Source organism: Canis aureus, chromosome 1 (genome assembly GCF_053574225.1).
Source record: "Canis aureus isolate CA01 chromosome 1, VMU_Caureus_v.1.0, whole genome shotgun sequence".
NCBI classification, from domain to species: Eukaryota; Metazoa; Chordata; class Mammalia; order Carnivora; family Canidae; genus Canis; species Canis aureus.
The window spans coordinates 115,295,080-115,322,499 of NC_135611.1; the positions used below are offsets into that span (position 1 = coordinate 115,295,080).

The window sequence follows — 27,420 nt, forward strand, 5'->3', positions numbered from 1 at the left end:
CACACTTGCCATGACGCCAAAGGCCTCAGTCAGTCCCCTAAACTCTCGCCTTCTCCCTGGTCTTCAGGGACAGCCTCTTTGTCCCTCGGTCTGCAGGGCAGAGCCTGGACTGACTTTCTTTCTTTCTTTCTCTTTCTTTCTTTCTTTCTTTCATTCTTTCTTTCTTTCTTTCATTCTTTCTTTCTTTCTTTCTTTCTTTTTTTCTTTCTTTTTTCTTCTTTCTTTTTTTCTTTCTTTTTCTCTTCTTTCTTTCTTCTTTCTTTCTTTCTTTCTTTCTTTCTTTCTTTCTTTCTTTCTTTCTTTTTTCTTTTTCTTCTCTTCCCTTTCTTCTCTTCTCTTTCTTCTCTCTTTCTCTTTCAAGTAGGCTTCATGCCCAGTGCAGAGCCCAGTGTAGGGCTCAAACTCATGACCATGAGATCAAGACCTAAGCCGAGATCAAGTCAGATGCTCAACCAACTGAGCCACCCAGGCACTCCAGCCTTGGATCTTTTCTTAAATGCCTCCTTTGCTCCCACTCCCTTCATGGTCCTCCAGCCCCATGGCCTGTTCACTAGGCCTCCTGAGCATCTCTCCCATCTGTTGCCTCCTCCCCTCCCTACACCAGGCTTTTTAGTCTTAGCCCCATCCTCTTCTGTCTAGGTCTCTGGCCTACTGCCTCCCTGGGGTCTCTGGCTCCAGTCCTGAGCTGTTCTCTACAGGAGCATCTTTCTACATTGAGCCATGTCCTTTGGCCTCTCAGCTCTGAGTACTCTTCTGGTAATATCCAAGCATCAAAACATGACCTCAGCACCCTTGCCTGCTCTGGAGCTATGTCGTTATGGACAAGCTGGCCCAGCTGTCTGCCTTAATGTCCCCTCAGTTTGTGTCCCCTGGGTCTCTACTCCCAGAGTAGGGGAGTATATAGAGGAGAGTGGTTAGAGAACCTCCATAGTCATTTCACCCAAGATCTCTGGCGGGGGACTGGTGCTAAGCTTATTAGGTGGACAGTGGGTAGTGTACAAGGTGTTTTGGGGGGGGCTGGTTTTTATTGCCTTTCAGCCTTCCCCCTTCTTGACAGCACATTTTCCTTACAAGGACTGTCCTTCCTCACACATAATCAAGAGATTTGGGTAGGACTGCCCTCAGCTCCAGGGGTGAACTCAATTGGTTTAACTCTGGCAGTGTGAGTAGTGAAGGGGTGAGCTCAGGATCCGCCCCCATCCAATCAAAGTGACTGACAGGACTTGCCTGGGAATGTTGGACTCCAGCCCCTTCTATGGACAATAAGATAAGTGGACAAACAACCTCAGGCTATGAAGGGGGCTGGCCTGACATTAGAGACCACACTCAGAGGAAGGCAGGTCAAGGAAAGCTACAGTGAAATGGAGCCAACATCCTGTAGACATTGAGGACTTCTGAATCAAACTATGCCTGAAGCCTATATTAAAGCCCATAAAAAAAAAATAAAGCCCATAAATTACCACTTCTATGCAGGCCATTTGAATGAAATTTTTGCTACTTGCAACTAAAAAAAAGTCTTCTCTCCAGAGTTCCTTCCTTAAGCTAGACACTAGATAGGTATGGAAATTCAAAATATTTAATGACTGGTACTAAACCTGGGCACTGAACAATCAGAATGTACTATAGGCCACAGCAGCAGGCCTGGGTCATAGAAGTCCTTACTGGGCTGTAGGGAGGTTGGGGCAGCCCAGGATGGGGCAGAGTTGGCAGGTACACAGAGAAGCTGCTATTTACCAACTGGCACAGAAGGATTTTGATTTTAATGACCCATATGGCTGTGTGGTACAAACTAACTGAACATGAGCCCTTACAGGGGCCCATAGCTGGTCCTGAAATGAGGATTTAAGTGTAAAGGAGAAGTGAAAATTGAAGCAAAACCAAAAAAAAAAAAAAATGCCTGGGACGGAGGATAGTTGCATTTCCAAGATGGTGCAGGAAGTAAGGGGAGAGCACTGGTTGGGGGTGGGCAGGCAAGAGGTTCAGGTAATAGAATGCTTCTTTGAGGTTTCCACAGGGGCCTCCTCTTTCTCCTCCACCACTTTGGAACTGACGCTGGAGCTGACCTTGGATTTGGTCTCAGATGTCCCACTAAAGATTCTAGAAGGGGAAGTGTAGGTGTAGTAGGACTCCGATGTGATGATGTTGTTTATCTTCCAGCGGAGCGTGTTGCAGGCCTTCACCACAACAGGCAGCAGGAGGCAGAAGACGATATAGAGGATCACCAGGCCAATAAACACGCTGGATGACACCTGGAGACACCATACAACAGGCATGGGTGGGCAGCCTGAGAGCCCCATTCCCCTAACAGGGCAGCTCCTGGGTATCCACTCACCATGAGGATCAAGAGTGCCCGCTTGGCACTGAGTGGGAGCCCATGGATATGCAGCAGGAAGGTGAGCTGGTAGTCACAGTATGTGCTCTTGTCCACACCTCTGGGGGTTGGGGTGGGGTTCAGTATTGGGGAGGAGTCAGGCATCCCATAGGAACCCCCAACTCTATCTGGGTGCCATGCCTGGCTCACCTGTTGCTTACCAACACCTTGAAGAAGAATTCGGGGGCGAAGATGGTATGGGGAATGGTGTCATGGCATGGGGAGTTCCTCAGACACAGCCACCTGGGGACCCAAGTTCAGACAATGTGCTACACATCATGCCTAGCATGTGCCAATCTCTGATCTCCCCCTCCAGCCCACACACAAACTGGGTGAGCACCAACTAGATGCAATATCATCCCTTCTTCCCTGATTCACTCCTTCATTCATTCATCCAATAAGGTTGACTCCATGTCTACCCATGTGACAGGCTGTTTACTCATTCATGTCCTCCTGCCTTACCATCTCCATCTGTCAATTCCTCCATTAGGATGCATTCATCTAGATTATGGAGTATATGTCTATCATTTGCCAATTCCTCTTTCATTCCTTGCTGCCTTCATTTCTTCATCCCACAAATATACCTTGAGTACCTACTAGGTACAAAGTCACATCTCCATTCATTTATGCTTTCCTTTATTCACTTATTCAATAAATACAAGTTGAATACTGATTAGGTGCAAGTTGGTTGCCCCATTCATTCATTCACCTCCTTCATTTGCTCATGATACTGTTATTATCTTCCTTTCACTGAACCAAAAGTAGTTATTGAGCCCCTACATACTAATTTGTTCCTCCAGGGCAGCCCCAGTGGCGCAGCAGTTTGGCGCCGCCTACAGCCTGGGGTGTGATCCTGGAGACCCGGATCGAGTCCCACACTGGGCTCCCTGCATGGAGCCTGCTTCTCCCTGTGCCTGTGTCTCTGCCTCTCTCCCTCTGTGTCTATGAATAAATAAATGAAATCTTTAAAAAAATATTTTAAATAAAAAAAAATAATAATTTGTTCCTCCATTGTTTTATTCATTCATTATGACCTCCACTCAAATGTCAATAAATGCCTACCATGTGTGAGTGAATGAATTCATTCATTGTCTCATTCACAAATACTGTGTTTAGGCTATCAGGACCTGGACATATAAGCATACAGACCCCACGACAGTAACAGCCCAGAGGGCAGGTTGGGATTGGGGAGGCACAAGTATAGAGAGGTGAGGGTAAGAACAGGAGAAGCACAGGAGGACATGGGAACGAATGTCCCCTCGGACGAAGGGACATCTGAATTAAGGCCTGAAGAAAAACTAAGAGTCAGCCACTTGAGGAACACGAAGGTGGTCAGTCTAGCTTGAGGATCAAGAGGTCTCCCTGAGGAGAAGGGATGACAGCCCAGGCAGACTGTGGACAGGTGGGGGATAAAGGGACCAGCAGGCAGGCCATGCACTCACTCGATGCCCAAACTCTGGTGGGTCATGATGTTGAAGGCTGGGTCCTTGGTGGTCGTTGTGTTCTTTGTGGTCCAGATGAGGCTCTGAGTCCTACACAGGACCGAGTAACCTCAGGGCAGGGTGGGGGTGGGGGTGGGGGTGGTCCTTGGCAGGCAGGAGGCAGGTGCAGAAAGGCCTACAGTATGAACAGTTGGGGGTAAGGAGCAGAGGGAGGGGTGGGGCCTCAGCCTGGGTAGGGCAAGCATCTGTGCCATCCTAGGAGCCTGAGATACCAGGTGAGTGGTGCTTGTGGGTGAGCATGTGGTCCGTGGCTGGGAAGCAGGAGGGGTCTGCAGGGGAGAGAGGGCAGATTGTGGGCAGGGTCCCACAGGAATTACTTGTCCAATGGGCTGTTGAAGCGGTAAATCTCCTCCTCGCTGTATTCCCTGATGGTGTCCATCGTGGGCCCGCCGCCTATCACCTTGAGCACGTAGCTGCCAGGTGCAGAGGTGCACATGGACTGGCTTCAGGATCCAGAGTCCTGCCTCACCTCTACCACTCCGTACTCTATCCCCCTACCCACTCCCTGCCCTGCCAACCAAACTCCCGTCAGGCATTGATTTGGCTATGTCTTTACCTGCCCTGAAAACTGCCCGAATCTCCTGTCACCAGATCTTGGATCAAGAAGAAAGGGTAGAAGACTGTGGGGTTGGAGGGAGTCAGGAGGAGAAGAAATTAGCCTCAGAATTAGGAGGATGGAGAGGGGAGGAAGGAGAGTTGAGAAGACCAAAGGGAAGAGCAGAGGTTGAGTGAGGAACTGAGTGAGCAGTGAGGGAAGGCGGGCCCAGTGGTGGGGACAGACGACAGTGAACAAATGAGGTGAGGGCACTGGACACGCACTGTCACGGAAGAGGAAGCAGGGCATCTCGGGGTCAACATTCACACAGTCAAAGTAGTGCTTGTTCTGCAGGCGGTTGTACTCTAGCGTGTAGGTGATGTCAAATGCCAGGCGCTTGCCTGGGGGGCAGCCGATGAGCACTGGCACCATGAAGTTGCCCTAAGTGGGAGGAGAAACTTTGCACTGGACGGCAGGGCCGGGGAGACACCCTTCCTCCCACACACACCACCTCTTCCTGCCAGGCTCACCCTCACCATTGCCATATGATCATTATTATCATTAAAACAATACTCTAATAACTGCATTTATGCATGTGTGCAAAGCACTGGATGATGTTCTAAGTGCTTCAGACTCAAATTTAATCCTCAAAAAAACGAGCCTTGTATGGTAGAGACTCTTCATATCTCCATTACAGAGATGGCAAAAATCAGGCACAGGGAAGTCCAGCCATTTATTAATTATCCGAAGCCACATCTGAAGTGGTAGAGCTGCAGTGGGAGCTGGGAGTTTGGTTCCAGCTACCTCCCAAAAAAGACACACAAAATCACTAACACCTACACCCACGAAGAGGCCAACTCAGAGGTGGATTGCACAGGGCTCAGATTGGGCCTGTCAAATAATAGATCTGGGAGGAGCCTGGGATATAGGAGGGAAGTGGAGCCCAGGATGGGGGTTAGGAGTCAGGGAATTCCTATGACCTTGTTTTCGGGATGAACGACTTCAGGCCCCTTTCAGGGGTAAGGTCCAAAGGCTTCATCCAATTGTCAAAGGGATGTGGGCATCCACAGACCATGGCCTGGGCTTGACTGTGACTGTGGAGAGGTGCTGATGGCCAGAGATTAAGCACTCCCCCTGCTAGGCCTGGGCCCAAGATTTTACACCTATCAGCCACTCACTCACTGGGCGGTCCAATGGACACCCCAGATTCAGTCTATCCACAACCCATCTTGGTTAATGGCACCTCATCTCTCCATGTTCAGGATAAAAGCCTCGCGGGGGAAACCTCTCTTTCGCTCACACCCACAGCCAGTCCATCTCGACATCCTGTTGTCTCTGGACTTTGAAACAGAGCCATTCTCTCCATAACCCCCTGAACTCTTTTGACATGGCCCACTTTGTGCCAATTGGGAACAAAAAGTCCTATGTCACAGATGCTTTACTTTCCCCTGCAGAAATATATTAGAAGGGACATAAAAGCATGGGTGCAATGTACACAACCATAAAGGCAGCCCTTTCCGCAAACATGAATGGACGAAAGGAGTGGGTGGGTGGGTGGGTGAATGAAAAGGAAGAAATTATGAATGCACTAGTGGGATTTCCGGGGTGAGTAATCAGAATCAGCAGTGTTGAGATTCGACCTAATCCCCTCCCTCCCAACACAGGGCCCAGTACCCCAAGGTCCAATACTTGCATGCGCGGTCCCTGGTGTGTGTTCTGGAAGCAGCGGCCCACCGTGCCTACCACCTGCGGGAAGGAGCATGTGAGGATGGTCGCCCCCCACCCCTGCCCCCCACCCTGCCCCCTTTCCCCTCCCCCCGCGGGCCTCCCCTCCAGGCTTGGACCGAACCTTCACCAACATGGAGGTCTTCAAGAGGTGATGTCCACTAATGCCCTGATCAAAGCAAGACCTTTTATCACTGAGCGTAACCTGGGATGGGGGATAGAAATGAAAGCGTCAAGGGACCTGCCCGAGGACCCGGGGGAGGGGTGGGGGGCCCTTCTAACGGTCCCGACCCAGGTAGCTCCGCCTCCCACTCGGCACCCCCTCTCCGCTTTATCTCACCCAGAAAAGCACCGAGTTGCGATTAGTGAGCACCTCCTCCTTCACCACCGCCTCCAGGCAGCCCGGGTCGGCCAGCACCACTCCCAGATCCACTTTGCTGCCCAGGTCTACAGCGGCGAGCACTACAAGCGCAGGCGGGGTCAGGGCCTCGGCCCGGGACGCTCCCCCGCTCCCCAGACCCCGCCCCCCGGCCCCTGGGCCAGCCCGTCGGCCCCAGGCCGGCCTCGCCCACAGACCGCGCTCCTGTAAGTTGATCGAGTGGCCCCGGACGGTCAGGAAGACGGAGAAGCTGTAGCTGGTGCCCTTGTCCAGGAAGATGCGCTCGGGCAGCTCGTGCTTGGCCTTGAGGTCGTAGATCTTCTCGTAGCTGGTCATGTCAATGTACACGTTGCTCGCGCTCTGCAAGTTGCTGGCCAGATAGAAGTAGTAATCCTGGGGGACGGATGCGGGGCAGCGTCGGACCCCCGGCGGGGACGCCGCCGCTCTCCCGACCCCCAACCCTCTCCACGTACCCGGTTCAGTTTCTTGTTCTTCCACCAGCGCCAGGTGGAGTCGTGCACCGGGTCCGCGTAAGGCTGGGGGACGCCGGCAGGGTGATGGGGGTGCGGAGGCGCCCGGCGGCCCCAGCCCCTAACCCCAAGCCAAAGCCGACAGACCCTGGCCCGCCCCCAAGCCCTACGTCCCGCTCAACAGCCACCCTCCCCAAGCCGCGTCTCCGAAGCCCTGCTCGCCGCGCCCCGAGCCCCCCTCGGCCGCGACTCTCCCAGGCGAGCTCCGCCCGCTGCAGCCTCTACCGGTGCCGTCGAGGCCCGCCGGCCTTGCCTGCTGGGCCTCCTCAGTCCCCTCTCCCGTCAGACCCGCCCCGGGCGCCCACCTTGAGGTACTTGGAGTGCAGACAAAGCAGATGGTAGATGAGGCCCTGGTAGACGGCGAGCGAGTTCTCGTCGTGGAAGCCCGAGGGCTCCAGCATGCGCGGCGGGTGCGCCTGGTAGCGCTCCTGGCGGGTGTAGACCTGCGGGTTGGGCAGGTCCCGCAGGCGTATCACCGTGAAGGGGCAGAAGTTGGTGAACGGGAGCGTCAGTTGGTTCCTGGGGGAGGGGGGGCTCTGACTCTAACGCCCCAGGCGCACCCCCACCCCCACCCCCAGGCCTTCCTCCCAACCTCTGCGCTGCTGCCTAGTCCAGTCTAATCCAGCCCTGACCTGTGGCCTCAGCCTCAGCCCCTGGTGCCCCTGGACAATTCCCCTGGAGTCCCTGGGTGCATCAGACCAGAGCTGGGGACCCCACCCGGGGACCCCACCCTAGGCCCCGCCCCCCCAACCTCTTCCACCTCCGCTTTCTCCCGCCTGCCTCCTCTCCTCTCCCGCCTGCCTCCTCTCCCAGGCCCTTCTGCAGGTCACCAGAAGGAGCGTTATTGCAGTAAAGTCAGGCCGTGCGTCCCTCCCTCAGTACATCAGGGCTCCCCAGGAGGCAAGACGAGGCCCGGCTTCCTCCCTGCGATCACCAGGCTCGCCTGTGCACCCTGCCACGAGCAGCGCGCTCTGCCGCTGTACTTTTCTGGCAGTCTTGAACACCCATCTGCTTTCCTCCCCAAGGCCTGGGCACCTGTGGCTCGCCCACCCCCACCCCTTCACCCCCTCCCGGAACCCCTTCTCCATCTTACCACCTGGCTAATTCTTCTTCCCCCTTCAGCTCACAGCTCATGCATCTCTTCCTCTCTGAAGTTCTCCCCGAGGCACCCACCTCCCCCAGTGTCCACCAGGCCCCTCCCTTGAGCCTCCATGGGCTTCCATCACAGCCCTGAGGTGGTCACTGGGGATGCCTTGATCTCCCTCTCGGAGTAGGGGCTTTCGTCCTCGCAGCCCCAGAAACCCCGGCTACTGGTGTGGCCCAGCATCTTCTCACCCCCGCTGATGCAAGAGGTAGTGATCGCTGAGCTGGTGGTACATCAGGAGCTCCTCCACCGGCATAAGCCTCTTGACAAGCCGGCCCTTCTGGTTGTTCATAAGGTACACCAGCTGCGGTGGGAAGGCAGGGCCAGGTGAGCCGGCCACCCTGTGGTTCCCCGGTGTCTCCCATGCCCCCCCCCCCGCCCCGCACCTGGTATAGTTTGCTGTCTTCGTAGAAGAGGGTGACCATGGTTTCATTGGAGGTGTACAGAGAGGACTGGTGCATCATCTGTAGGTTGATGTACATCCCCCAGCCTTTGGATGGGAAGAGCTTGTACATCCGGTAGCTGCCCTCCAGGAGGTACCAGATCTGCAGGTGTGACAGCGGGTGTGTGTGTGTGACCCCACGTCTCCCTCTGTGTGGAGCGATGGCCCGGTACCTTGGGGGTGAGGCTCGAGGTGGGTGGTCCCCAGCCGGGACCAGGTGAACTCACACACCTACTTCCCAGAGCCCGCAGGCCTCTGCTTCCAGCTCCCATTCGCCATGATAAACATCTTCAGGGTTTCAGTCGGCTTGAGTGGCTATTACTTGAACTGAAGCGTCCCTAATACATACACCCCTCCAGGCCAGGATTCCCAGGAGCGCACCCTATTTTCTCCTCACTCTTTGCACCCACCAGGATCTCACCATCCCCTTGGTCTCAGTTTCCCATCTCTGCACTGATGCCCACCCCACAACGCATTTGACTCAAGACCTCATCCCCTTCTGAGACTCAGCCTGGAAGAGCCTTTCCAGCCTTCAGGATGTCCCTCCTCCATGCAGCCTCCTCTATGAAGCCCTCCCTGATACACACACACCCCCAGACTGAACAGGAAGTTCAACAGCATGCCCTTTCTGAACTTCTATAGGTACTATCTTCCCCCCCACCCCCGCCACCCCGCAGCCCTGACTACTCTGAACTATTACTTTCTGGGAAAGACTTGGTCTTCCCAGTTGGACTGTGGCCCTGTGAGGGTGAGGTCCAGAGCTGACTCAGTCACCAGTGTATCCCCAGCATGGGGTCAGGTATACAGTAAGTGCTCAATGTTTATGAAGTGAACCACAGGACGGAATGAAAGAGGGACCCCTGTGGAAATCAGATCAGGACTCTCACTCTGCCAAAAGACTGGGGACAAATAAACTTCTGAGTTCCAGGGTGCTCCGCTATAAATGGAGCTTCTGTTGCCCTCCTCTGGGATCCCTGAGGATGTTTCCTTCCCTGAACTCTTTTACCCTGACAGGGGGAGAAGGGAGACCTCTGGGGTTTGGGGAGAGAAGCAGGGCAGCCTACCTCTTCAGTCTCTGTGACAATAGCCATGTCCCCATGGAATGAGTTGACCAGGTACTTAATGGACTCCTCCTTGGGGAAATCCGCCAGGTAGATGAAATTTTCATAGTTGTAGCTGCACGGGCAGAAATGGGAGCTAGGGACCCCCAGGCGAGGTCCCCGCAGGATATCCGCTTCCCCCAACTCCGGGCCTAACATATCCCAAGACCCCTAACATGACCCATTTACTCAGTTCTCTGCTAGCCTTGTGAGAACACATAGCAAAGCCTGGGTGACCTGCCCACCTGTAGACAGGAGCATGTGGCCAACCTAGCACTTTGCCAACAGCCCCCGGAGCCGGCTAAGCTCCCGAGGAGTGCAGAGTGTCCTAACCTTTCCCGCTGATGATGCCCTTCGCGTAAGTTGGGTCCTTACATCGGGTTTCATTGAAATGTCAGCTTCCCCATCCCAGCCCTGACCACCCCAGCCCGCTTTCCCCCCATCACAGTTCTGATAACTTCTGGACTTGCGCATGCTCTGAAAACCTGAGGACTCCAGAAAGGGCCCCCACCCTGATGGGACCAGAAGCAGAATATACAGGCCCAGCCCCACACCTCTGCAGGAGGAAGTTGCCCCAGATGAGCAGCAGGTTTTTATACGGGTTGTAGAACATGCCCTTGGGTACCATTGGGAAGTTGGTATAAGACTCTGTTCCTAGGATCATCAGAAACTCCAGGCCACGAGCTGGTTGGGGAAGAGGCAAAGTGGACACAGAAGTGAGGCAAGGGTCACCTGGGCCCCTCTTGGCCCTCATCCACCTTTGAGACCCCCCCTCCGCTTTCCCTACCTACCATCAGGGATGAATTCCGGGATGGTGTAGAGGATGACCAGGTTATCACGGACTACAGCCGGGGAGAACACAGCAAAATCTTCTGAGGCTCTGAGCTTTCAAAATCTAAAACTGGGCAAGTCACCAGCTTCCCAAACCCTCCAAAAAACCCTCCAGTGGTTTCTTATTTGGGCCTATTAGCCCTTAGAGTTTCTTTATGGGAATATGTTAGAGCACACGACTTCCTCCTCTGACTTCTTGGCTAGTGAGTACAGTGCACGGACTATACAACTGTCCATGGCAGCCCTATTCTCTGTTCAGACAAAATAATAAAATAAAATAAATAAAATAAAATAAAATAAAATAAAATAAAATAAAATAAAATAAAATAAAATAAAATAATAAAATAAAATAAAATAAAATAGGGATCCCTGGGTGGCGCAGCGGTTTGGCGCCTGCCTTTGGCCCAGGGCGCGATCCTGGAGACCCGGGATCGAATCCCACGTCGGGCTCCCGGTGCATGGAGCCTGCTTCTCCCTCTCCCTCTGCCTGTGTCTCTGCCTCTCTCTCTCTCTCTCTGTGTGACTATCATAAATAAATAAATAAATAAATAAATAAATAAATAAATAAAATAAAATAAAAATAAAATAAAATAAAATAAATAAAACTTCCTTATTGTGAGCCCCAAGGCCCTTCCAGATTTGGCTTCTGCTCACCTCTTCAATCTCCCTCCCACCATATTTTCCCTCTGTTCCAGTCATATTTGTTTCTCCTGTTTATTCGTCCCACCAAGCCCATTCTCCACCACTACCCTTTACCCAAGAGTGATGTGAGCAACATTTCCCTCCCACTGTCTGCTGAGCACAGACCCCGCAGACAGGCACAAAGTTCACAATCCTGCCCCTTCCCACTCAGCCCCCACAGCATCCCAATTACCCAAGTCGTAGCTGACCACCTGGAAATAGTTCCTGGTGGTGGGGGCTTCGATCTCCACCAGCATCAGTAGATTGTAGTCATCAGCAATGAATACGGCCCAGGTTATGGAGCAGTTGACAACTGGACAGGAAGGAGGAGGTCCAGAACAGCGCTGGACCCACCCTCCCCATGGTCTCTTGTAACTGTTACACCTATCCCTGTGACTCTCCACCCCTCCCCAGACACTACTGTTCCTTCCCATGACCTCTCTCACCCTTCCCTGCTCTCCCAACACCTTTGATCCCCCCACCTGCCCACCACAGATCCCTCTGGGAGCTAGGTACCTTCTATCCCTTCGCACACAGACCGCTGCTTGGGCAGCAACTGGAAGGACACATGGCCATCTGCAAAGCAGAGCAGGTCCATGCTCAGACCCTTCCCAGCCCATCTGGTACCCACTAGGTCTCCGATTGACCAGGGTGTGGTACCTCCTGCCCCCTTAGTGGTGGGACTTCAGGGGGTGGGTCTCATCTCTGACCTGCCAGTCACTCACACCTGGCCCACCATTGTGGGCCTGTCGCTGGTCACAGTAACTGGCTCAGGTCTGGGCACTGATTCAGAATGGGCCAATCAAAGTACACCCTGGGTTCATGCTAGAGCTAATGGAAGAGGCTGCTTTCATTCTTTGGGGATGACTCAAACTGGTGGGAGATGTGAGCCCCAAGGTCCTGGGACCATCTTCAACTCCTAGAGAGGAGTCTCTACCTGAAAATGAAGCCAAATCTAAGGGCTCATGATAATAAGCCCTTTTACAGCACCCACCATGCCCCTAGCACTGTTCTAGGACCTTTACACATGCCGACTTAATCTTTATATCAACCCAGTGAGGCAGGTACTAGTATCGTCATTAGCCCCATTTTGCAAATGAGGAAAACGAGACCAAAAAGAGAGGTTAAGTCACCTGTCCAAAGCCACAGGTGACTTGGGTTAGGTGTGTTCAAGCGATCTCTCTCTGCTATAATCACAATGCACTACCTTGCCAAGAGATAGAGTCCTGTTGATATACCCGTGGGCCCCTGGATCCAGCCATGCCTAAAGTTAGATTCTGGTCTTCTTATTTATATAAGCCCTTTATACAAATATACCTAAATTATTTTTTAATTGGGCTTCTGCCCTTTGAAACCAAACACATCATGAAATATATATATAACACACTCAAGTCCTACTCCTATAAATGCATAAACCCATCCCCACTCACAAGGACAACCTCCAGCTTGGGACCCCACTTGAAGGTACCTGGTGAGGGATGAGGGCCAGAAGTTGGAATTCTTGGAGGTGCGAGGGTATGGAGTGGTCTCTTGGGCTGCCAAAGGCCTCCCACCCTTACCTGTGATGGTCCCAAAGTGAACATAGCCTTCCCGCTTGCCAGTGGTGAGGGCCATGATGTACTCTGAGCCATTGCTATGGAAATGTACAGGGCACAGCCTCTTGATGCACTCGTTGGCCAGGACACGAACCCAGCTCCCTGTGGGGACCAGGGATGGAACCTGAAACCCAGACCTGGGACCTGACCCCATCCATGACCTTAATGGCTATTCAGTGTGATGTCTGAGGGGCCACTGGCATAGGGCCCAGCTGCCTTTGAGGAAAATCTCCTTCGCTCTTACTCTGTCCATGAGGTACAGATTGTATTCCCCCAGCCAGAGCAATGGGTTCAACTGAGCATAAGACCAAGCTGGACCAATCAGAGACAGTCCCAGCTTGCAACTACTAATGAAGAGATGCTCTTACCTGGGGCCCCTTGGGAGGATAAAAGTCTGCAATCGCTAGGTGAAGAGGGGAATCACCATGGCTATCCCAAGGAGGGGCCTGTCTAAGCTCCAATGAGCCCCTAGATCCAACTGTACCTGAAACCAAATGCTCCTGGGTTTTTCACCTATCTAAGCCAATAAACACCCTTTTCTTTGACTTAAGTCCATTTTGATTTGGTTCCTCCTATTGTCAAATGTCCCAAGCAAGAAAGGGATAAAAACGAAGCTGTCAGGAACAGGCCTTAATAAAATATAGGTTATAATACGTGTTTCTATGACCCTATAAAATGACATCTCTCATTTAGATGTGGGGGTGAGACTCAGGAGGGTTTGGGTAGCATTTAAAACATAAGGCTGAATCAAAAGTCTCTTCTTCCTCTCCGACCAGTCTCCTTTGTGCCTTTTCGTCTCCAACTGCTCATCCCACTTTCTCTTGGTCTGCCTTTCTCTCTGACTATCCATGCCACTCTCCCACCCCCTAAATTTCTCTTTTCTATGCACGTCTCTTAGCAGGTCTTTCTCTGTCTGATACTGTGTATGTGTGCGAGCACATGCATGCACACATGCGTGCACGCATGCCTTTCTCTTTCTGCTCCCTCCCTTCCCTCTAACGCCCCCCTCTCCCCTCTGCTGGTTCATAGGTCCAGAGGAAAGCCCCGCCCCACATACAGAGGGTAGGAGAAGGCCATGAAGGGTGGGCGGTGATGATTAAGGACCTTGGAAAGTCCTTCCGACACCTCCCTCCCCACTCATGGAAATTCCAGGGCTTCGCTGGATGGGTTCACTGGGGTGCCCTCCCTGGGGCTCCCACAGGCAGGACCTACCCCTCCCCCCGAGATGCCAGGGACCCCTCACCACTGCCGTGGTTGCTCTCGTGGAGGGTAATATAGGTGCCTGTAAAATAGTAGACAAGCTGGTTCTGCCGAATGAAGAGAGTGCTCTCCGTAGCAATGGCATCATAGATGGTGGCAGTAAAACTGGCCTGAGGGCAGTAGAAGGAGCCGACCCAGCAACTGTCAATGTTCAACTGCAGGGAGGCAGAGTCCACAGTGAGCAGGTTCACTTTGGCTTCAGCCCCCACATCCCACCTTGTGGGGAAGGCACCTGCTCTGACAACTGCTTGGACACAGGCAGCCACCCCCGGGGCACCCTCCCTTCTCACTGTGAAGTAGTATCGTGTGGCCACACTTCTCCAATACGGGCTAGGGAAGCAGACGACCCAAGCCAGAGCCAGTTAGGACTTTGTATGCTCCTGAGAGCTTGGCAATGCACAGCATACTCAACAGTGCAGAGCAATCTTGATTCCCCAGGCCACAGACAGATCCCAAAGATCTCATGCTTGGCCCAAGGCACATTTTTAAAAAATATTTTATTTGTTTGTTTGAGAGAGAGAGAGAGAGACAGCAGAGAGCACAAGCAGGGAAGGGGGGCAGAAGAGGAGCAGAGGGAGAGAGAGAAGCAGACTCCCCACTGAGCAGGGATCGATCCCAGGACCCCAGGATCATGACCTGAGCTGAAGGCAGAGGCTTAGTGGACTGAGCCACCCCGGCACCCCCCAAGGCACATTTTTAACAACCCTATTTGACCTTGAACACAACTGGCTATCAGGCTGACCCCATCTGATCTCACTAACTAATCACTAATGGTGATATCATAGACTAAAGGTGGGAAAGCACCATTAATGAAGGATTCTTGCCTAAAAATATCTACATTTAATCAAGCTTCTTGAGTTCAGTACCAGTTTATAGACAATAACTCTACGGGGTACTATGCACCAAATTGTGTCCCCACTCCCAATATATATGTTGAATCCCTAACCCTGCCCTTAAGGAGATAATTAAGGTCCACTGAAGTCATAAGGATGGGCCCCTAATCCTACTGGACTGGTGTCCTCATGAGAAGAGGAAGAGACACCAAAGGATCTCTTTCTCCACCTGTAGGCACAGAGAAAAGGCTGTGTGAGCACACGGTGAGAAGGCACTTGTAAGCCGAGGAGAGGCCTCCCCAGAAACCAACCCTCCTGACACCTAGATCTTGGACTTCTAGCCTGCAGGACTGTAAGACTATAAATTTTTTTTCATCCACATTGTCTGTGGTATTTTACTATGGCAGCCTGAGCAGCCTATTACCATAGGGTCAGAGGAACAAGTTAATTCCATGAAGAAGCAAGCAGCAAAATTCTAGAAGACAAAAGGCCTGGTTTCTCCATTTGACTGAAGAAAGCTGATAGAAGAAGGGAAGAAGGTGGAGTCAGGAGCAGACTTACAGGTGAAGAGAGTGAGTATTTTTTTTAAGAAAAAAATTTTTTAAAGATTTTGTTTATTCACGAGAGATACACAGAGAGAGAGGCAGAGACCCAGGCAGAGGGAGAAGCAGGCTCCACTCAGGGAGCCGGATGTGGGACTCGATCCCGGGACTCCAGGATCACCCCCTGGGCCAAACAAAGGCAGAGGCTCAACCACTTAGCCACCCAGGCGTCCCTAGAGTGAGTATTAAGGGACTTTACCAAACGCAATGTTAATCCTGATTCAAACCAACTTGAAAAGGCATGTTTAGAAGACACACAATGGCCAACAGACACATGAAAAGATGCTCAGCATCACTCATCATCAGGGAAATGCAAATCAAAACCTCCTAGGAGCTATCACATCATACCAGTCAGAGTCACTAAAATCAACAACACAAGAAACAAGTGTTGGGGAGAATGTGGAGGAAAAAAGTACCCTCAGGGGCACCTGACTGGCTCAGTCAGTAGAGCATGTGACGCTTGATCTCAGGGTTGTGAGTTCGAACCCCACACTGGGTGTAGATATTGCTTACAAATAAAATTTTAAAAAAGAAAAGGAACCCTCTTGCTGTGTTGGTGGGAATGCACACTGGTGTGGCCAGTTATGGAAAACAGTATGGAGGGTCCTCAAAAAATTAAAAGTGGAATTACCATATGATCCAGTAATTTCACTCCTGGGTATTTCCCCCAAAGAACATGAAAACACTAATTTGAAAAGATGTAGGCAACCCTATGTTTACTGTAGCATTATTTACAATAGCCAAGATACGGAAGCAACCACCAACGGAAGCGTCCACCAACTGATGAATGGATAAGGAAGATGTGGTGTGCACACCCAATGGACTATGACTCAGCCATAAAAAATGAGATCTTGCCATTTGTGACAACATGGATGGACCTAGAGGGTGTTATGCTAAGTGAAATAAGTCAGACAGAAAAAGACAAACACCATATGATCTTCCTGATATGTGGACTCTTAAAAAAACAAAACAAATGAGGAAACAAACAAAAAGCAGAATCAGACCCATAAACACAGAGAACAAACTGATGGTGGTCAGAGGGGAAGATGGGAGGATACACAAAATGGGTGAAGGGGAGTGGGCGATACAGGCTTCTGGTTAGGGAATGAGTAAGTCGTGGGGATAAAAGGCACAGCACAGAGAACATAGTGAGGGGTACCGTAACAGTGATGTGTGCTGACAGGCGGTAGCTACACTTGGGGGGAGCACAGCGCTACGTATAAACTTCTCCAATCACGATGTCGTACCCCCGATACTAATGTAACATTGTGTGTTGACTCTATTCAAATAAAAAATATATTTTTGGGACATCTGGGTGGGTCAGTTGTCTGCCTTTGGCTCAGGTTGTGATCCCGGGGCCCTGGGATCAAGTCCTGAGTTGGGCTTCCTTCAGGGAGCCTGCTTCTCCCTCTGCCTACGTCTCTGCCTCTGTGTCTTTCATGAATAAATAAAATCTTTAAAAATGTATTTTTAAGACATTTTTAGACAACTGGGGTAAACTGGCCCTGTTAGATGGTATGAAAGGCTTCTAGCTAATTTTGCTGGGTGTATCACAGTGCCATTGTGCTTTTGTTTTTGTCAAGTACTCATTCTGTGTCCAGCTGATGTGAACTTATATACCACACTCACAATGATTCTAGCAGGTGAATATGAAGATTATTCACACTTTACAGATGGGGAATCTGAGGCCCGGGTAGGTGAAATGACTTGGCCCAGGGTCACATAGCCAGGTGGTGGCCGAACCCGGATCTGAAGCCAGAGCGTCTCCCCCTCCTGCTACCTGTCCCTCGAGGGAGCTGCTATGTCTTTAGGGACTCTTTCCATGGCCCCAGGACCCAGCATATTTTAGGGGCTGGGGCGCAGTACCCTACAAGAGGTGCCAGCACACTGCCTGCTGGGTCCCGCTCACCTCCACGAGAAAGAAGTCCCTGAAGCTGGTGTCGGTAAGCAGGATAAACTTCTCATCGGAAATGCCGCCCAGGATGAGCACAGGTGCCTGGTCCACAGTGTGCCACAGCGGCCTCGATGGCACATTCACGAAGTACCGGGGTATCAGATTGAAGATCTGCCGGGGGGCCGGGGATGGGGGGGGTGGCCAGAGGGCTGCTCACCACTCCCCCCACCCTCCCATGGCTCCATCTCATTTAGGGTAAAAACCAAAGTCCTCACCTCTGACCTGGGAGGCCACATATAATTTGTCCCTGTCACCTCTCTGACCCCATGTGCCATCGCTCCCCCCACCCTCCAGCTTACTCTCTCCCAGCCATGTGGGCCTCCTCACTGCTTCCCAGACTCACCGGGCACATTCCCACCTGTGAGGCTTGGCACTGGCTGTTCCCCATGTATGAAATGCTCTTCCCCAAGTACCCAACGCGCTTCCCTCCTCTCCGACTCCAGGACACGACTCAAATGGCCACCTTCTCAGGCCTTTCCTGACCCTTCCATCGACTATGCAATCCTTTCCTTGCCCAGGCTGGAGCCCCTTCACTCTGCACTCTCTGAGGAGCACTTGCCACCTTTTCACCTACTCTGGGAATCCCCTTGACATCGTGTATACAGTGTGCCATCTGTCTGTCAGCTATGTCCATGTGTCCCTGGTATGTCCTCCACACCGTGATCTCAGTCAGTGCCCGTTGAATGAATGAATGGACCGTACCCACTGAATGAATGACTGGATGTGCAAGAGTCAGGTAGACGCAGTTTCAAGTCCCTTTCCCTATGTACATGCTGGGAGACTGTGGGCAAATGGCTCCATCCCTTTAGGGCCTCAGTGTTCTCCTCCCGCAAATGGGTTTGTGAGAGTACCTTCCCTCACGGCGTCCCTGTAAAGCCTGAACGTGACCACATATTTAGGGGAGCACCTCACCTGGGGCCTGGCACAAAGCAAGCCCTCTGTAAGGTCTGCCACTTGTTTGGGAAATAACTGGGGCCCTGGCCCACCATCTTTCACCCAGGTTTTCTTTTCTTTTTCTTTTTACTTTTTTAAAGATTTTATTTATTTATTCATGAGAGACACAAAGAGAGAGGCAGAGACACAGGCAGAGAGAATTAGGCTCCACATAGGGAGCCCGATGCGGGACTCGATCCCAAGACTCCAGGACCACGCCTTGGGCCAAAGGCAGGCGCTAAACTGCTGAGCCATCCAGGGATCCCCTCACCCTCATTTTCTACCTTGTTTATCTCCTATCTGGGCCCCTCACCTCATTTCCCACGGTGAACTGCAGTGTGTCGTCCTGCTGTCTCTGCAAGAAGCCGTTGATGTTTACCTGAAACCTGGCAGAAGGTGTGGGCAAGCACAGGTGAAGGTGCCCGTTTCCAGGGCTCCTGCCCATAGCTCACGACCATGCCCCCCACCAGCTTCCCTCCCTTGGGTCTCCTCCTGGCTTCTCTGGGGATCTGGAGATTAGGAAGGCCCTCCCGGAGTCCACCCCCCATCCCAGGCTTGGGAAAAGGCACCTTTTATCGTGAATGAAGGGCCCCAGGCCATTGCTGCTGACATCCACACGCATGACCACGCTGCCGTTCTTGATGGGCATGGGCGTGTACCAGCTCATGACACACACCTCCTCTGCGATGCACTCCTCTGCCGTAGGCAGCGGGCACTCAGGCTGCCGGGGTCTCCCAGTAGTGCCCCCCAGGCCACAGTCCCCCTGGGATCTCCCTGCAACCCCCCCACGTCCCTCCCCCAGGCCATAGACCTCACTGAGGCCCCCTGCACGCTCCCCACACCCTCGCCAGGCCGTGGCCCCTCCACGTGTGCCCCAGGCCCACCTTTGCTGCGGAAGGGGGCTGCCTCCATCTGGATCTGCAGCTGCTCTATCTTCCAGCGATGGAAGTTGACTGGGGATTGGAAGGTCACCAGCACCACGGGCTTCAGCCCCGTCAGGTGGCCCTTGCGGACCTGGGCCTCGGAGGACTGAAGGCAAGATGACCCCCCCCCAAGGGGTGTGTACGTAAGAGAGGCGCCGGTTCCCCTACCCTGAGCCCCCCTTTGGCAGCCCAGCCTCTTGGACACCTTGAGAGAGAACAGTGGTCTGGCCTGGGGGCTGGGGCGGGGACAGGCCAGGCTGGGAGACAGGCAGGGGATGGGGGGAGGAGGTGGTGAGAGGGGTCGCAGAAGGAGGTGAGGCTGGAGCCCTCTTCCACACCACAGGCAGTCTCCTTTTCTTCTTTTTTTTATATATATATTTTTTTTTAATTTTTTATTTATTTATGATAGTCACACACAGAGAGAGAGAGAGAGAGAGGGGCAGAGACATAGGCAGAGGGAGAAGCAGGCTCCATGCACCAGGAGCCCAACGTGGGATTCGATCCCAGGTCTCCAGGATCGCACCCTGGGCCAAAGGCAGGCGCTAAACCGCTGCGCCACCCAGGGATCCCAGGCAGTCTCCTTTTCAAAAACATGTGTCTCCCTTAGAGGAATTCAGATGCCGTCCACTAATATATACTTTTTAAAAATCCCATATCATATTTAACGTACTAATACCTTGCTAATTTTGAAGTTACTTGTTGGGCAACCTTAACACAAACCATAAAGTAAGCATAAATGGTCCCTGGGAAGCCAAAATCACCATTTTGGGCAATTTGTCTTCAGGCAGGACTTGGATGTAGGGAAGGCACCAGGAAACGGGGTGAGCCAAAGTGGGAAAGTGGCACTCAGAGCTGCTAGTGGCCTCATCCCTCACTTCATGGCTCCCAGGTCCACGAAGGGGTAGCAGAGAGTCCAGAAATCTGACTCTCTGCTACCCCTGTCAGTCCCAGGATTTGGAGCTGGAGCCTGTGGGCAAGGGTGGGAGGGGGCAGTTATACACAGAAAGGAACAGGGAAGGTGCAAGAGAAGACAGCTGGCGGGGGGCAGGGGTGGGTAGCGGGGGATTGCCAGCCTCCCAGAAATGCCAGGGCCCAGGCTGGGTGGAGACAGGCACACAGGCTTACAGTGGAGATGAAAGGAGGGAAGGATGGGCAGCCCCGGTGGCGCAGCAGTTTAGCACCGCCTGCAGCCCAGGGCGTGATCCTGGAGACCCGGGATCGAGTCCCACGTCAGGCTCTTTGTATGATGCCTGCTTCTCCCTCTGCCTGTGTCTCTGCCTCTCTCTCTCTCTCTCTCTCTCTGTGTGTGTCTATCATGAATAAATAAAATCTTTAAAAAAAAAAAAGGAGGGAAGGAGAAGGGTGGGCCAGCTGTATGGAACAGCATAAGCAAAGGCTCAGAGGCATCCTCAAGAGAAGGCAGCACTCAAGCCACTGTGGGTGGGGGATAGGCTGTGAGACCAGGGACGGAGATTAAAGGGGTCTGACCAGGGGCACCTGTGTGACTCGGGTGGAGTGTCTGCCTTCAGCTCGAGTCATGATCCTGGGGTCATGTGCTTGGGCTCCACACAGTGTTCCCAACAGCGGGGAGTCTGCTTCTCCCTTCCCCGACTGGCTCATGCTCTTTCCCTCTCAAATTAATAAATAAAATATTTTAAAAGATTTTATTTATTTATTTATTGGTGAGAGACACAGAGAGAGGCAGAGACACAGGCAGAGAGAGAAGCAGGCTCCGTGCAGGGAGCCCGATGTGGGACTCGATCCCAGAACTTGGGCATCATACCCTAGGCCGAAGGCAGACACTCAACCGCTGAACCACCCCAGTGTCCCAATAAATAAAACCTTAAAAAATAATAATAATGAGTCAGATCACCTTTGCATAGGCCTTTATCACCTCAGCCATGGCACTTTCAACCCTGCCAACTACACCAATTTTAATTTCAACCCTACCTCTGGATCTTTCTTTTTTTTTTTTTTTTTTTTTTTAAGTAGGCTCCACATCTAGTATGGAGCCCAACACAGGGTTTGAACTCATGACCCTGAGATCAAGACCTGAGCAGAGATCAAAAGTTGGATGTTTAACTGACTGGACCACCCAGGAGCCCTGTGGATTTTTCAACCACAGGGCAGTGGGCACCAGTGAGGTAGGGCTCTCCCATAGGGGCGACAGTGGCCCTGGTCCTGTCCACCCCCAACTCCTGCCTAGACCACGTGACTGCCTCCTCACAGTCTCCCTACCCCCACCCTGCCCCCTACACAGCAGGTGGGAGCCTGGGAACACCTGGGTCAGAATCTCCTCGTGGCTCCATCCAGTCAGGGCAGAGACTGAGTCCTCACCCTGGTTCCTGAGCCCTCCTCACCTCCCTGCCCCATCTCCTCCCACTGTGCCCTCACTTATGCCTCCTCACACACGGTAGCTTCTGTCCTACTCTAGGACCATCACACTAGCCTCAGCTTTGGCCTAGGGTGCCTTCCCCATCTCCTCAGTTCCCTTTTATCACTCAGGTCTCTGCTCAACCCTCTTCTGAGACCGCCCCCAAACATGCCTTAACACCTTCCTTTCTAATATATCACATTTTATTTTCTTCTTTGCACTAATCATTCTTCAGAAATGATTTTATGTATTTACTTGATAGCTGATAGCTTCCCTGTTGGTCTGAATCCATAAGAAAAACCTAGCCATGCTGTTAATCATTAAATCCCCCATGTTGTAAGCAAATGATCAAAAAGGATCTAACTCACTGTAGGTGTTGAATGTCCAGATAAAGTTATTATTATCATATTTTTGCAGATAAGGAGATAAGGTTCTTGGAGCAAAACTCTCTGCCCAGGGTGACACTCAACACTTATTGCTAGCATTCTTGAGCTCTTTCTATGAACCAGTCACTGTGCTAAGTGCTTCACACATGTTTAATCGTTTTGTGAAGTGGGTATGATGATTATTGAATCCTCGTTAAGGCTGAGGAAACTTTAATGCAGAAAAGTTAAGTAATTTGCCAGAGATCATAATTACTATGTAGCAGAGCTGGGATTTGAACCCGGGCAGCCTAGCTCCAGAGCCCAAAGTATCAACTATCATGCTCTGGTACACTTCTTCCAAGTAAATATCAGTCAGTGGCAGATTCAAACCTAGGTCTGTTGCTTCCAGAACTTCAGTTTTAGACCACAACATCCTACTGTCCTTAAAAGGCTTACTTGAGCCCAAACAACTCTGGAAAAGAACAACAAAGTTGGAGGACTCAAACTTCCTGATTCAAAAACTTACTACAAACCCACAGGAATCAAGACTATGTGATACTGACATATGGGCAGACATATATAGAGCAATGGAATAGAACTATACCTGGAAATAAACCTTTACAATATGGTCAATTGATTTCTGACAAGGGTGCCAAGACAATTCATTTATACACATGGCAGTGGGATACCTGGATATTCACATGCAAAAGTTGGACCCCTACCTCACACCATACACAAAAATTAACTCAAAATGGATCAAAGACCTAAACTTACAGCTAAAATTTAAAAACTCTTAGAAGAAAACATGGAAGTAAATCTTCATGGCCTAAACAATACCAAAAGGATAAGCAACAAAAGAAAAAAAATGATAAATTAGATTCTATTAAGATTAAAAACTTCAGTGCTATTTTACGGTCTGTGAATTACACCTCAATAAACATAAAATCTTTGTGCTTTAAGGACACCATCAAGAAAATAAAAAGACACCTGAGTGGCTCAACAGTTGGGCATCTGCCTTCAGCTCAGGGCATGATCCCAGAGACCCAGGATAGAGTCTCGCATTGGACTCCCTTCATGGAGTCTGCTTCTCCCTCTGCCTGTGTCTCTGTCTCTCATGAATAAATAAAATCTTTTAAAAAAAAAGTGAAAAGACAAGCCTGCGACATAGAATGTGACAAAATATTTACAAATCATACATCTGACAAGGAACCAGTGTCCAGAATATATAAAGAAATTTTTACAATGCAACAGTACAAAGACAACCCAATTTGGCAAAGGATTTGTTTAAAGATTTTATTTAATTATTCATGAGAGAGAGAGACAGAGACAGAGACAGAGACACAGGCAGAGGGATAAGCAGGCTCCATGCAGGGAGCCCGATGTGGGACTCTATCCCAGGACTCCAGGATCATGCCCTGGGCCAAAGGCAGGCGTTAAACCGCTGAGCCACCCAGGAATCCCAAAGGATTTGAATAAATATTTTTCCAAAGAAGATAAGTGACCAGTGAGCATACGAAAACATGTTTAATGTCAGGAGTCTTGAGGGAAATGTAACTCAAAACCACAATAGATACCACCTTACACCCACATCTTTTGGCTGTAACCGAAAGATGAACAAGTGTTGGTGAAGATGTAGAGAAACTGGAACCTTCACACATTGCTAATGGGAATAGAAAATGGTGCAGCTGCTTTGGAAAATAATCAGGCAGTTCCTCGGAGGTGAAACAGTTAACGTTTGAGCCAGCAATTCCATTTGTAAGTATTGACCTAAGAGAGCTGAAAATACATGTCCACACAAAAACTTGCACACATATGTTTATAACAGCATTGTTCATAATAGCCAAAAAGTGGTAATAACTCAAACGTCCATCAATTAATGAATAAACAAAATGTAGCACCTCCTTACACGTAAATATTATTCATCCATAAAAGAGAAACACTGATACATGTACAGCATAGGCAAGCCTTGAAAACATACCACGTGAAAGAAGCCAGACACAAAAGGCTACCTATTGGACAACTCCATTTATATGAACTGTCTAGAATAAGTAAATTCATAGGAACAGAAAGTAAGTTAGTGGTCTCTAGAGGCTGAAGGAAGGGGGTACTGGGTTTCTTTTTAGGATGATCAAAAAAAAAAAAAAAGGATGATCAACGTGTTGTATAATTAGAGAATGGTAATTGTTGCACAACTTCATTAATTTACTAAAAACTATTAAATTGTACGCTTTAAATAGTGAATTTTATGATATGAGTTACAGCTCATTTAAAAAAAGAGATTTATTTATTTGTTTTAGAGAGAAAGAGGGAGAGAGTGGAAGTGAGAGGGGTAGAGGGTGAGGAAGAGAGCCCCAAGACGACTGTGGACTGGGAGTGGAGCACAGATGGGACTAGATCTCACGACCCCAAGATCATGTCATAAGCCAAAAACCAAGAGTCAGACATTCAACCTTCTCTGCCGCCCAGGCACCCCATCTCAATTTTTTTTAATGGCAAAAAAACCAAAAAGTCTGTCTTACTTGAGCACCTACTATGTGCCTGGTGGGATACTGGGAATCTTCTTGAATCTGTAGGGCCCCCAGGGTCTGGTAGTACCACCACTATTAAAATGTTAGAGATTGGGGCACCTGGGTGGCTCAGTCGGTTAGGTGGCTGCCTTGGGCTCTGGACATGATCCTGGGGTCCTGGGATGGAGCCTGCCTCAGGTCCCCTGCTCAGCGGGGAGTCTGCTTCTCCCCTTCTGCCCCTCCCCCTGCTCATTCTCTCTCTCTCAAATAGATAAATCAATCTTTTTTTAAAATGTTAGAGACTGAAAAAAAAAATGTTAGAGACTGGGGAAACTGAGGGCCATGCAGAATGAGCCCACCCCCGCTGCACTCACTCACCTCTCCATTGCAGGAGTAGTTGATCTTCAGGTAGTATGGGAAGCTCAGGTATTTCTGCAAGAAGAGGTTGGGCAAATGTCCAGAGCCGAGTGGGGTGCAGCTCTATGACCTGTCCCGGTCACCTGACACCAGTACCCTCACCTCATCCTGGTCGGTGGGTGCATCCACCAGCGGTCTGAACACATTGTCCACTGTCTCCAGGGGCTCTTGACTGAAGAAGCGGTCGCTCATGCCGTTCTTGCCTACCGTCTCAAACTTGTTCAGGACAACCTGCCAGGTGCACTCCTCGATATCCTCGATCGCCCACAGCCTCCACGGTACCAATAGCACCGCCAGTAGTGCCCACAGCGCCGGCAGGACTCGGGAGTTTCGGCCACACAAGGCCATCAGGGTACATCGCGGGGCAGCGCAAAACGTGGCTCGAACCTGGAGAACGCGGGGGTCAACACCCGCGAGCCAGACTGCGCGGGAGAGCAGCCTTCGGAGATCCTGCCAAGTTCCTGCCCTTCGCCCAGCCCTGGCTCCTGGCCCCGCCCCTGCACTTGCTCCTGGCCCCGCCCCCGCTCTTGCTCCTGGACCCGCCCCTGCACTTGCTCCTGGACCCGCCCCTGCTCTTGCTCCTGGACCCGTCCCCGCTCTTGCTCCTGGACCCGCCCCTGCACTTGCTCCTGGCCCCGCCCCCGCTCTTGCTCCTGGACCCGCCCCTGCACTTGCTCCTGGCCCCGCCCCTGCTCTTGCTCCTGGACCCGCCCCTGCACTTGCCCCTGGCCCCGCCCCCGCTCCTGGCCCCGCCCCCGCTCTTGCTCCTGGACCCGCCCCTGCACTTGCTCCTGGACCCGCCCCTGCTCTTGCTCCTGGACCCGCCCCTGCTCTTGCTCCTGGACCCGCCCCTGCACTTGCTCCTGGACCCGCCCCTGCTCTTGCTCCTGGCTCCGCTCCTGCTCCAGATTTCGCCCTTGACCAAGATGCTGCATCTGCTCCTATTCGGGACCCCACTTCTACTAATATTCCAGGTCCCTCCTCTTCTGCTGCTCCTGGACATGGCCCTGCGCCTAGTTTCGCCCCGCCTCCTCGCCTCACCCCTTAACCTTGCCCTACACCTGTTCTTTGCTCCGCCTCTGCTCTGCATCCGGCTCCTACTCTTCGCCCAGCTTCGGTTTCTGTTTCTTGCTTTGGCCTTGCCCCATCTATTTTCCCCAATCCTGCTACTTTCTCTGGTCGTGCACTTGCATTTGCACGTGCACCTGGTTCCGCCTCCACCCTTTGCCCCGCCCTCCCACTTCTCTTCGCATCTCCCCTTTCTCCTGGCCCGGGCGCTGCCCTGGTACCGGGTCCTGTATCTAGCCTTTCCCTTTTCTGGGTCCTGGACCGGGACCCTCTCCATGCCGTGCCCCCTTCCCTGTCCCCGCCCCTGTTTCTCTGCGGGAGCTGGCTCTGCCCTCGGCTTCCCCTCCTTGCCCCGCCCCTGTTCCTGGACCCGTCCTTGTTCTTCGATCCGACCCTTAAAGACCCGTCCTTTCGCCGGGTCCTTGGAGAGCTGTTCTCGAACCTGCCCCTCACCCCGCCCCTTCGTAGAACCACGTCCCTTCTCGGAGGCCCCCTCATTGCCTCGGGACCTCTCCTCGCCACTGGCCTTCCCCTCGCTCCGCGCCTTCTCCCCGCCCTGCACCTTTTCCTCGTTCCACGCGGGCGCTACCTTGTCGGTCAGCGCCTGCTCGGTCCTCACCTTCCCCCCGAACCGCGACACTTTCTGACCCCCTTCTCCCTTTTCGCGACCCCTCTCCATGCCCGGGACGGACAGCTAGCGGCTCTACGCCCCGCCCCCTGGAGCCCCGCCCCTGCTCATCTCGCGTCTTCGCCTCCCCGGCCGTCGCCCCGCCCTTTCTCCGCCCCTCCTCTCCTCTGCTGGGTCCCTCGACTCCTCCCCCCTTTCTCTGGCCTCTCCCCTTTTCTCCTCCTCCCCTCCCTCCCCTTCTCTCTGCCCCCCCCGCCCCCCGCATCCCTCCCTGGGGTGACCCCAGGCACCTCCCCCTTCTCCCCCGTCCCGCGGTACCAGTCGCTTATCTGAAACCGGTCAACCGTCACTCGGCCGCTCCGGTCCCGCCCCTCTTGCCCGGTTTCAAAATGGCCGCCCACGCTTCCACCACCGACTTCCGCTTTTCCCGGTACCTCTCGCGCCGGTCTCCACGGGAACGCTCGTCCCCAAGGCGCTCGCCACTGGGCGGCGCGGTGAAGGCGCTGCTCGACCACCTGGCGCCCGGGGCCTGGAGGACCGAGGGTGCTGGGGACCGGAGCTTGTGATAGCAAGGTCTTCAGGGGGTTCCCACGGGCTGTTCAGGCAGCCCTTACTCGTCATCTGCCCAATCGGGCTTTTTTTTTTTTTTTTTCCAATCGGGCTTTTATATAAAAATTTTTCCCGAGAAAACGTTTGGTCTCCTCGTGGGAATTAATCTGAC

The 27,420-nt window shown here is 52.1% G+C and overlaps 1 protein-coding gene across 7 annotated transcripts; it reads right to left on the reverse strand.

Moving 5' to 3' along the window:
* Window positions 1-1,735: 1,735 nt before the first annotated feature.
* CATSPERG (catsper channel auxiliary subunit gamma) lies at window positions 1,736-27,126 on the reverse strand. Of its 7 annotated transcripts, none has more exons than XM_077853156.1 (29): window positions 27,018-27,126; window positions 25,106-25,390; window positions 24,965-25,018; window positions 19,302-19,446; window positions 18,987-19,113; window positions 18,731-18,803; window positions 17,440-17,595; window positions 14,079-14,250; window positions 12,800-12,937; window positions 11,757-11,816; window positions 11,434-11,553; window positions 10,520-10,570; window positions 10,283-10,412; window positions 9,693-9,804; window positions 8,573-8,731; window positions 8,378-8,490; window positions 7,348-7,561; window positions 6,986-7,048; window positions 6,710-6,905; window positions 6,474-6,595; window positions 6,258-6,338; window positions 6,098-6,154; window positions 4,693-4,849; window positions 4,430-4,493; window positions 4,191-4,286; window positions 3,814-3,903; window positions 2,522-2,614; window positions 2,333-2,432; window positions 1,736-2,249 (listed from the first exon to the last, which is right to left on the reverse strand). In XM_077853156.1, exons 2-29 carry the CDS (start codon window positions 25,349-25,351, stop codon window positions 1,980-1,982), a joined length of 3,459 nt encoding a protein of 1,152 aa, XP_077709282.1. In that variant the 5' UTR covers window positions 25,352-25,390; window positions 27,018-27,126; the 3' UTR covers window positions 1,736-1,979. The 7 variants fall into 7 exon arrangements, 6 of the variants coding, with proteins under 6 accessions (XP_077709282.1, XP_077709266.1, XP_077709291.1 ...); XM_077853140.1 differs by lacking the exon at window positions 27,018-27,126 and adding an exon at window positions 26,661-26,779; XM_077853165.1 differs by lacking the exons at window positions 17,440-17,595; window positions 27,018-27,126 and adding an exon at window positions 26,661-26,779.
* Window positions 27,127-27,420: the final 294 nt, after the last annotated feature.